Here is a 12,256-nt window from a genome sequence, read left to right as displayed (position 1 = left end):
GCCAGGTGGCAACCCTAAGGCACCGGCAAAGGGGACATTGCTGGTATCAGATCTCAAAGAACGACTGTCAGCACCAGAGAGTGATTGAGAATGGTGCCATGATGGCAGGCATTTTTGGAGAGGAGCATGGGAGTGGACCCACGGGAAGTATAGGCAAAGAGGGTGATGGACAGGATTCCATGCTTTGTTTTAAATGATTAGGTCTTAGAGTTCGACCAAGTGGGATGGGCAGAGTCAGCCTAGCTAAGTTTTTCAGGTCCCTGCTTGATGTGCTGCTTCAGTCCAGGTATTTTCCTTTGAATTCTGAGACTTGTAGTCTTGTGTAATCTGTTATAAAATAGATCTACAAGTCCCAGAATTCAAATGAAAAAACCTGGACTTGAGCAGTATACCACGCATGGTTCTGGGAAATGTAGCTTCTATGAGAAGAGTGGCAGGTTCGTTTTGTTTCTCTGCTTTATTTAAGAATGGGCAGAAGGCAGTGCTTAGTTTGTGAAAGAAAGAGTGCTGATGCCCAGAGCTCTGCTCAGAAGACTTCAGCCGGTGAAATTAAATGTCAGCCATATACCAAGCCTGGTAGGCCTCAATCCACTACCAGACACTATGACCCTTTTTCTCACTCTTGCTGATTCATGATTTCTCCGTTTGTGATGGTTTTTGTCTTTTTGCTGTCTTTTTTCCTCCATCTTTGCAATCTGTGTATTTTTCCCTGTCTCAGTAAATACCTGATGTGGGAAATAAGTGCTGGTCCCAAAAATAACTGTCCCCCACTGGCAGCCACCAGTTAAATTTAAGCACTGGCACAAGGTGGTGGGTGGGTGGAGTGTATAAGATACAGGTAGGGGAAGTCAGGGTTGTGGGAGGTGAGACCTCGTAGTGTATGTATTCCCCATAGGGTGACCAGACGTCCCGGATTTGCCCGGACAGACCCGGTTTTTAAAGGAGTGTCCCAGTATCCCAACACTTTCTTCTAAAACCAAAAAATGTCCCAGTTTTTAGGGGAGGGTCGGGTGAACCTGCACATTAATCACGGTTTTGTGAAGGCTCACATTTCAACCAGCCCGCTCAGAAATCAGGGACAGAGTTCACTGGTTGAAACTCTCCTGCTGTGCTTCCTCGCCTCATTCAAGCAGCACAGCAGGATTTAATGAAGTGTAAATCAGAGCCAGCAGTACTTCAAGGCCAGGCCAACCAGCCTGACCCAGGAGCTCTACATAGAAAGAGGAGGGAATGTTAAAATATATAGATGTTCGATGGCATGTGTAGCTGTAGATACACATGCTGTCCATAAGTCCGCCATCTAGTGTTTGGCTCGGGTGTTACAAGTTTTTTTTTTTATAAGAATCTTTCCGAGTCACGAGATCGAGTGACTCCTTTTCTCGGGAATACTGCGCATAGGAATTGAGTCCTTTGTTAGATTGTTTTCATTCCACTGTTTCCACTACATGACAGCATTAGATCTCAAAGATGCTTTCACATTCCAATACATCCAGCACATCGAAAATACCTAAGATTTTAATAGCAGGAAAGCATTACCAATTCAAGGTGCTACCGTTCGGAGTAACAACAGCACCAAGGGTGTTCACAAAATGCTTAGCAGTGATTACAGCATTTCTCAGAAGGCCACACATACATGTATCCCCATACCTAGACAATTGGCTCATAAAAGCCACAACAAAACAGAATTGTCGTCAGCATACTCAATATACAATAAACATCCTACACAAGTTAGGATTTACAGTCAATTACCAAAAATCTCATCTTCAACCATCCCAAAAACAACCCTATCTGCGAGCAGTTCTAAACAATCAGGGTTGCATATCCAAACCCACTAAGGATCCAAGCTTTCCACAATCTCATATCTCAACTGCAATATAACCACAGTTATACAGTAAAACTAGTGCTGAAACTTTTAGGGATAATGGCCTCATATACTGTATAGCCATAGTACCCATTGGAAGACTGCACATGCGGCCACTACCGCGGTGCCTTTCTCGACAATGGTCTCAAGCACAGGGTCAAATTCAGGATCTAGTGTTGTTGGACCACCAAACTTAGGGTTCTCTGCAATGGTGGAATTACACCAACCTCTCAAAAGGGCAACCCTTTCAAGAGCCTGTGCCTCAGATCATAATCACAACAGATGCATCACTGATAGGTTAGGGAGCACATCTCAAAAACTTCACTATACAGTGCAAATTGGATTCACAACAACAAAGTTTTCCTCTAAATTACGTGGAACTCCTAGCAGTATTCCTAGGGTTAAAAGATTTTTGGACACAAATCACACACAAAATAGTGTTGATACGGACAGACAGTATGACTACAATGTATTATTTTGCAAAAACGGGGGGGGACGCATTTGTCCCAATTATCTCTCTTAGCACAGACAATATGGAACAGGGCAATTCACAATCAGATCCAGTTATTGGCGAAATATCTTCCAGGCATACACAATCAACTAGTGGACCGGTTAAGCTGGATGGATCAACAAGTCCACGAATGGGAAATTCACAGGTGATTCAACAATATTTTCTAATGTGGGGAACTCCAGACATAGATCTGTTCTCCACAAAAGAAAATACAAAATGGCTAAGCTTCACCTCCAGGTACCCACACCCTCAATCCAAGAGCAACGCTCTGTGGATGAATTGGTCAGGAATATTTGCCTACGCTTTTCCATCTCTGCTAGTAATTCCATCTCTTATAAAAAAAAGATGGAACAAACCTCACTTACAATGATACTCAAAGCTCCAACCTGGGCACATCAACATTGGTACACAACACTATTGGATATGTCTGTAGTACCACACCACAAACTGCCAAAAAGACCAAACTTGTTGACTCAATGAAAGGGTCAAATCAGACATCCAAATCCAAGTATGCTCAGCCTGGCAATTTGGCTCCTGAGGTCATAGAGTTTGGCTATTTACAACTTCCATCTGAGTGCATGGATATTATAAAAGAAGCATGCAAACCCACAACTACACAATGTTATGCAGATAAATGGAAACGCTTTGTATACTATTGTCAACCAAAACATATTGATCCACTTAAAGCGTCAGTACAAGATAATGGGACACATTACGTCCCGGGTGGTAAAAACCACCTACTGCCATGGCGACGGCCACCAAAAGACTGTCACGCGGCTGCCAGCCACCCGCCCAATTATGACCACATCCGAATTTCCGCCAGAAGGATGGCAGAAATCTGGCTGTGGCCATGCCGGCGGATGGCGGTAAGGTGGCGCTGCTGCCAGCAGCAGCGCCACGCCAGTAGACCACCGCAGACTGTATCATGACCCATGATACGGCCTGGTGGTGTTCTGCTGGTGGACGCTGCTGCTGGAAGAAGCACCCCGTCCTGTCTCCTGCCGGAGGACCCCCTGACAACAGGTAAGTCGGGTGCTCCGACAGGGGAGGGGGGTGGTGGTTGTTGTGTGTGTGTGTGTGTGTGTGTGTGTGTCTGTGCGTGCGTGGATGCGGGTATTGCGTGTTGTATGTGTGTGCATGTATGGATGTGTGAGTGCGTGTATGCTGTGTTGTGTGAATGCGTGTGTGCTTGTATGTATGTCATTGTGTGTGGATGTGTGTGTGAATGGATGAATGCATGCATGGATGAATGTGGGTATGAGTGTGTGTATGCATGTGTTCATGTGTGAATGAAGGTGCATGTATGCAGTGGGGGGTCTGGAGAGGAAGGGGGCTGGGGGAAATATGGGGAGATGGAGGGGGCAAGGAAGACCCCCTCCACCTCCCCACCTCTTAATGTGGAGTAAAGTACCACCAGCCTGTTGGCAGTACTTTACTCCATATTAATGCCGGCTGCCGGGGTCATAATGACCCCCAATGTTTGTTACTTTCTGCATTTACAAAAAGCAAACTTGGCATATTCATCTATTAGAATTCATCTAACAGCTATAGCTACTTATTTTCAAAACAGACAACAAACCTCATTGTTCAGGGTTCCTATTATGAAAGCCTTTATGGCCTTCAGCACCTGTGTGGAACCTTAATATTGTAACTACAAGACTTATGGGACCACCTTTTGAACTCATGCATTCTTGTAGTCTGCAGTTTTTATCATGGAAGCTAGCTTTCTTAGTAGCTATTACTTCATTAAGAAGGGTGAGTGAAATTTTTCACATTTTCATATCAATCAATCGGTGGAATTGGCAGTCTTCTTTCCACAGCCGGATTCAGTTGCTGAAAGGGCTCTTCATACCCTTGATGTTAAAAGAGCTCTTATGTAATATTTAGACAGAACAAAGGAATTTAGAAAACAAGCCAACTATTTGTAGCTTTTTTACAACCTCACCAAAGTAATCCTATTGCCAATAAATGGGTTAGCCAGATGGATGGTAAAGTGCATTCAAATTTGCTACATTAAAGCTAAAAGACAGTTACCAATAGCTCCTAGAGCTCATTCCTTTAGGAAATAAGGAACTTTAATGGCTTTTTTAGACAATATACCTATAGCAGACATATGTAAAGCTTCCACATGGTCCACAACACACATATTTACTAAACACTATTGTGTGGATGTCTTATCTCGCCAACAAGCAAATGTTGGACAGGCAGTACTCAAAACACTATTCCAAACTACTACAACTCCTACAGACTAGCCACCACTAATTTAAGGAAGGACTGCTTTACAGTCTATGCACAGCATGTGTATCTACAGCGACATATGAACGGAAAATGTTACTTACCCAGTAGACATCTGTTCGTGGCATGTAGTGATGTAGATTCAAATGCGCCCACCCTCCTCCCCGGACGTCTGTATTTATTGTAGTATAATATATTGTAAATATGTATACACATTGCATGGACATCTTCTTTTCTTTACTATATATAAGCAATTATACACTTTTTACTTCACCCTCCTGCGGAAAAACAATCTAACAAAGGACTCGGTGCCCATGCGCAGTATTACCGAGAGGAGGAGTCACTCTATCTCGTGACTCGAAAATATTCTTCAAAGAAAAACAACTTGTAACACTGCAAATTCTACACTAGGTGGCAGACTTATGCACAGCATGTGAATCGACAGCACTACATGCCCTGAACAGATGTCTACTGGATAAGTAACATTTTCCATATATATATATATATATATATATATATATATATATATATATATATATATATATATATATCCTCCTCTATGTGACACTGCACTTTGTTATATTGCTTTCCTGCAGGTGACCTTATAGGTCTTGTGACCTTGTAGGTCATGTAGTCCTATTTCTATGTCTCTGCCCGTCCCGTTTTTTTCTTGCTGAAAATCTGGTCACCTTACTCCCCCATGACTACTCTGCATAGTCTCAGCTCATTCATGGAGTCAGCTGCATGGAGATAAGGGGTCAGGGCATGCATAGCACAGTTGTAGATGGGCAGCTGTCAATAACTTGGAGTTTTCACCTGAGGGTTCCAAGTAAAATCATTGACAAATCAAGCTTCAATGTTCTTGTCTCTTTGACATCACTTAGAAACCCAATCCTAACAACCCAATCATACAAGTATGCAAAATTGAACATGCTACACAAGTTAATTTATCCTTGTTGTTATATTGATCTATTCTGATTCTTTTCTCCATATAGGGCCGTTCCTGGAGTCAAAGTACAGCTAGCATCCATCCAATTGCGAAAATGACACTTAGCACAGGAAATACAGGAATTTAATAGAACTTCTTGTTGTATTTTGCACTATATGAAAATAATGCCGGAAGACAATTTTTTTATAGGAATGATTTCTGCACATGGAGGTCTGTGGCCCTTTGTGAGACTATGGAACTTTATGTAATATACTGTAAACCACTGGGAGGATTTGCTTCAATCCTGCCTCGGTATGGTGCCTTCAACAAAATCCCAAAGGATCATCATCTCGTCTGTGCCACTCTTAGTGCCTGCAATAAAATCCCAATGATTGGCTGTCTGTGATGCTATCATTGGGTGACTATGAAGAATCTGTTGTGGATCATCATCCGAGGGTCAGTATATGACCAGTGTGTCATTCCTTCATGTCATGATCTGAACCTGTGATAAGTTTATCAAGATTATCATTTTCTGCCTACAATGAAAAACCAAACGTTGTCTTAGCAACTGAATTCCACTGAGCTCTTGCTGCAAACTAGGCTACTATATGGAATCAGCGATGAACTGAAACTGGTAGACTCGCTTGACCAAGCCATGGTTTGCCGGTTACGATAAAAGACCGTGAACTGATTCTGCTTCTTGCGGTGGACCCTACAATCCATGCCTTGAAAATTGATTGCCCAAGTCATGCCAAGAAACGGTACCCGGAGACCAAGTCCATTGTGTGGATCCACCTTGTCGTGGTCGTTTTTCAGAGACAAACTGTGTCTGCCAGTTACATTGACCCTATGATTGTCCCAGTTTCTTCATGGTTTAAAACTAATGAGGGTTGACTAACAAAGACAATTGATGCAATCAATGACAGGTATTTTTCCCAATTATCTTTGGGTGATACCTTGTAACACGCACCATAAATCGCACGTCTCTCTATCACGTATTTTGTGTAAAAATGTGGTACGCCATCAGCAATGAATGACTCATCCGATCCACAAAATAATCTTGAGCTGCCACTGGAAGTTTGTGCCAGTGATACAGGAGATAGGCGTTAGCATAGTCTTTAACGGGGTTCATCACAAAGTTCTTTTTGCATGCAGTTCTGCGCTTTAAGGTATTTACTCCACACATACAGTAATACTACTGGGCTGGTACCAACTCAGTAGGATGTGGTTCCCAAGGTGTTTGATTGTTGTCTAAACATTTTGTAATTCTAGTGAAGCCAAACAATGGAATGAGCAAATAATATTTTAAAATGATAGGATGTGGTTGATCTTTCTGGGGTGTTGTGTCAGAGGAATACTACAGATTAAGCATTGTGATGCACAAAGTGCCCTTATATATTTTTTTCAAAGTAAAGGTCTCCAAATGAATGCATTAATGCTGGGGCCATTTTCCCCCTTTAATTTCACAGACCACACTGTGTCCTGATACCAAGGATTTCCTTTAAGGGGCTGTTAATGCCCTGCTGCATGTGAACAATAAAAGGTTTAGCACCCATCTCCTAAACTCTTTTCCTGAGGTTTGGGCAAACAGGGCAACTGTCATTGTTTTTCTCATTTCCCCCGCATCAGAGTTCTACTCAATGGAGCATGCAAACACCGGAATCCTTTCCAATCTGATTAGCTGAGCTGATCACAGCACTCCTAGCATATTAAGTCCTTATGTGGGATATTACTGCACAGAAGTTTTTCTTAATGTTTTTTATACGTACTGTCTTCTGTGGTTAACTTCAAACACATTAAATCATTCTCAAACCTTTTCAATGTCTGTAACTTGAGGTTGTACCTTCAGTCTTGTTAACAATGTAGCGTATTAAAGATTGTGACCATTAATACACACACACTTACAACACTTCTTACTGTGGAAGATGTCATTGAAGCACGGACTAAACCCAAAGGAAAGTGGACTCCATTGATGTATCGGAAGACAGAATCTTAGCATGTGTGGCTCGTTCTTATCCCTACCTTAAGATCAGAACCTACTTGCACTTTGAAGTAACTGAAGGGTTACTTACACATAAATTAAAAAAACAACGAGGCCCAAAGGCAATGGGAACCTGCTTTAGTGCTGTGGGTCCAAAAACTCAGATAGTGTGTGTACTAAGATGGAAACTTTATGAGCACATTAGAGCTCTGTTTATACCTAGTATGGACCTGATATCCGAAACTATGAATATGCTTGGCGGTGTGATCTCATGATCAATGCACACTTAGGAGTAATCTGTGCAAACAAGCTGATAAGGCTGGGTAATCATTTTTTCAAGGTTGAATTCGTAGAAAGAAAAAATATCAACTTGAGTAAGCATCAATCCCTCATCACTGGTTCTTTCATGGATTTAGATGGTTGAATTATTCTGAGAATCCTTGGTAATGTATAGTTAACAGCATAGGTATCCATTGAAAATCAATGAATGATTTATAGAGTGCAGCAGCTGCCCTGACAAGGGTGTCCCAGTGCTAACATTGCAATGTACATTGCATCTTGCGTACTCTACCTACCTCTTTTGTGACTCAAACTGTGGCCAATGGGATGGAGGAACTGAGAGCTCTGCGCTTCATAGATGCTTTTGTAGCTTAGATGCTCTACTGCAAAGCAAATGAAAGGGAATTCTTGAGAATTCAGCTCACAGAAGACTTTTACTTAAATTTTCATGTGTGTTTTCTACAGCTAAACACACCTTCAATCACATTGTAAGGTAGGCACCCAATAAACAAATGAGAGCACGTGCAAATAGTAAATTTATCTTCCCCTACATTTAATAAATCACAATTGTATCTCCCTAATAGCCCCAGTTAGATTGAAAGTGAATTGGCACAGAAAAGTGTACAGCGTGGTCTTCTCTAAACTCCTCTGATACTACATCAAACACCAATCACATACACATAGCAGCTCATTTAAAGTTTGACAGATGGGTTACTCCATCGCGAACCTGACAAATATCACATCCACCATATTACAAGTGCATTATACCCTATGGCTCTTGTCAAAAGGCTGACGCGACATCCGTCACGTTTGTGATGGAGGAGCACTTCCGTCAAACTCTGTTAGCACCACAGACTACAGCAATTTGGCCCCAGAGTTCAATAATGCTCAGACGGAAGTGCTAAAAACAGTTTCATCTGTCACCAGGGGGAGATTTTTTTTTCGAAGGTAGAAGCTGTATTTACTAGGAGAGTCTGATCTAAACGATGAAAACTGAACTGAAATTGTTAGTTCAAACAGATGAAACAAAATGGACATATTCTTTGTAAAGAACAAATGCCCCTTCCATAACATGCACAAATAATGTGATATGGAATATTGAAGCAAGTGAAACAGCCATGCATACTTCACTGAGATGTACGACTATTCAAATAATTGTGGAGGTCACAATGGCATACATAGAATAAATTAAGGCAACTACAGATAAAATATATTTTGTGCTGATTTAGGCACACAGTTGTAAGTCCAAACATCAAGTCATAAATAACCTGCAAAAATACAGATTCCAGAATATCAGATGCCATTATACAATCAAAGTTAGTATGTATATGTACGTATACATTTACAATTCTTCAAGGTTCATAAATGTGGAGTTATGCATGGTAAATCCAATGCTTAACAATACAAACTTACCTTGATGATATAGTGGTATTAATAATCTGCAGTGCATATTTTTTGACAGTCGATATTAGAAACTCAATATTGTGGTGGCACACCATGCATGTAGCCCTTTTCTTTTCATCAGTGCTATTCCTCTATTGAATAAGTCTAGATTTGACTCATGATTTTGACACATTTTACCAAAACCTATTCCTCTTCAACAGTAATGGGATTGTAGACTTCAGCATACCAGTAACATAATTTTCAATTACTATTTAAAAACGCACACATATTGCACATTCTCCTCGATTTATTCAAATACCCCAAATAATCCAAATCATTATCTTGTTTTGTGTTTTATTGAGGACAGGCGCGGCGTAAGCTTTTATCTAAAGAATTAAAGAGAGCTCAGGGTCAAGATGGATACTTTCTACTTCCTACTGATTTAGGAGTTTGTGTACTTGTGGATGTGATTTTTGGCAGAGCAGTGTTTATTCTGGTTATTCCAGTATGTGTTTACAGTGGTTCCTGAATTTGCCAATTTGAGATATCGCAAGCACTTATCCGATCACCCACCAATGTTTCTTGAGCTAAACAACTTTGAGAAGTACAGACACATCAACATACAGCTCCATTACTTCTGTCTTTTATTGAACTCCCCATGTTCTTCAGGCCCCGCCCATGAGGCTACAACATGGAGTAAATCGATATAACATTTGTTTTTAAAAACATTCTTCCCATTAGTGGTTGAGGTATGCATTGAGGAATGTGATGCCAGATAGGATTTCCTTTTTCCCAGTGTGTTACAAATGACTCCTAATATTGTCATTCTCACCCATTCCTTAATTGTTTTTTCTTGCTGTCCAGTAAATATTCAATAGGTTAAAACTGTGCTCAAAAGTATTGAAATGAATGGTTTTTCCCAAGAAAGTCATGTGACCCCAGCCCACTCTTGAAAAACGGGCTGATAGAGGTGCGTTCGGTACGTGCATGTTTACAAAGCATTTAATAGGATCCAAAGAAGTTTACTTTTTTTAATTCTTGAAAATGTTATTAAAACGAGAATGTAATCGCCGATGTGAACTATTTTGTACTGGGACAGCCTACAGTGGGGGGTTAATAAATATATTTACAGTTTTACAACTGCTTGCCTGCCTCCGTTATTTCAGCAGACACTGTTAAAAAATATTGGTCCTGCCATGTAAAAATTATTTGTTACACATTTTAACAGTAAATGCCATTGCCTGAACCTGCTGTGCAGTTTTGTTATAGCTAAAGCAGGAATCTGCGTGGACATGTCAGTCGTTTTGTTGTTACTGATCTGCTTCTACAGATCAGCATCTACTGTTTTAACTAGTATTACAGTAATAGTAATATTTGAGTGCTTTCAGCTGCCCATATACTTATCACATGCATTAGCTTATGCTTTGAATGACAGATGGACCCCTCAATATGGCAACGATTCGTACCTGCCTGTCCACATCTCCACACGTCCTTCATAACTCATTCATGCATCTAAATGTGACTGCAGATGGGTAAATAATTAAATGAACTAGACTCTTAGGCCCATATTTATACTTTTTTAGCGCCGCATTTGCGTCATTTGTTGATGCAAAAGTGGCACAAACTTACAAAACACAATTGTATTTTGTAAGTTTGCGCCACTTTTGCGTAAAAAAATGATGCAAATGCGGCGCTAAAAAAGTATAAATACGGGCGTTAGTCTTTGTTAAATTACATAGAGAGGAAACATATGAGAGTAGACCACAAGATAGAGATGAGCAGAACTTGCGGAGTTTAACTCAGCCGAGTTACATAGAAACTCTGCGAAATTCCACTTATGGCCAGAAAATGTGCAGCTTCCACTGCAATTCACAGCTGGTAGCGCAAGCAGTGCTGAAGAATCAGTACGAACAGCACCATGTATTGCACAAGAGCGTGCAGCCATTCGAGTTGATTTTGGTGCCGTCCGAGTAGAAAATCTACTTGAGTAGCAGCAAAGCTACGGATAAGCAGCCTTCTGATCGTGACGGCCAGCATTAGAAAATCGTGCTAGGGGATGCCAAATATGGCTTGCACTCGCCAGCTTGCATTGTCTGGAGCCTCACGGGTGAAAAATTCCACCACATGTTGATTGGCAGAATTTGGCTGGATCTCCACTTTCAAGAGTAACATATTTCTAATTGGATGCTTTTTTAAAGCGCTACCACCTTTATTACCCATGTAAGGGTGTTGCAGTATCAGTGTTTGGCAATATGTGGGTTGACGTACTCCAGGAAGAGCTGGAGTATATTAACTACTTTCTGCTTTGGGTCCTTTTTGGCTGTAGTGACTTTAAAAGTGCAGTTAGTGAATATCACTGAGCCTACTCTTTTGTGAAATGGTGCAGGTCCCACCCTAATCTCCTCTTTAGCCCTCTCTTAACTCCTCCTTACTCTTTGTAAAATCCCTTCCATTAAATAGTATGTATTATGCATTTCCCACCCAATCCCCGCCCACATTTGTTACTAAAACGTAGGCATACATTTACTGATATCTTTGCAGTTGGGGGAGATTTCTCCTCAAAGAAAAAATAGGAGAGGCGGAAACAGAGACCTCTGATTAGAAGTATGTGACTAGCATTTTGTAGTATGTGAGTCGTACTATCATAGTACTGCTAAAGGAGCTACAATATCAAATTTGTTCCTGGGCCTCCGTGTCCGCTAAACTAGAAAATACTAAAAAGGTTCCCTGAAGAAATCCTCTCTGGTTTGATTTTGAGTAAACTGAAAATTCCATTTAAAAGGGCGGCTTTCATTTCTGTAATTTGAGCGAGCACCATTTTGCTTTCATATTCAAACTCACCATTGGTTTTTACCTTTTACACAAGAAACCCCCAAGAGGGTAAATGTAGAAAAGCAAGGGATAAAGGTAAAATAAAGTAATTCGTTTATAGTGTAGTTAGTTAAGAATGAAAACATATTAGGGCAATACATTCTAAAGTCATAGGCCATGTCTTAAAATTTAGTTCAAATACAGTATGACTGTAATTAAAATAAATTAAAATAAAAGTCAGCCTTTTAAGAGGGCGTATCATCACCT

General features: G+C 40.8%; 1 protein-coding gene across 1 annotated transcript in view; it reads left to right on the top strand.

The window, feature by feature from the left end:
• The window catches only part of LOC138259654 (disintegrin and metalloproteinase domain-containing protein 33-like), a 371,113-nt gene extending 360,795 nt beyond the window's left edge, over positions 1-10,318 (top strand). The window contains exon 24 of the mRNA XM_069207553.1: positions 5,603-10,318. Coding sequence (XP_069063654.1) covers positions 5,603-5,654 — 52 coding nt within the window. The 3' untranslated portion in view covers positions 5,655-10,318. The remainder of the gene's footprint in view (positions 1-5,602) is intronic.
• Positions 10,319-12,256: the final 1,938 nt, after the last annotated feature.

Source organism: Pleurodeles waltl, chromosome 1_1, assembly GCF_031143425.1.
Source record: "Pleurodeles waltl isolate 20211129_DDA chromosome 1_1, aPleWal1.hap1.20221129, whole genome shotgun sequence".
NCBI lineage: Eukaryota > Metazoa > Chordata > Amphibia > Caudata > Salamandridae > Pleurodeles > Pleurodeles waltl.
The sequence above is the reverse complement of the archived record's forward strand: the minus strand, read 5'-3'. Positions and strand labels throughout refer to the sequence as shown.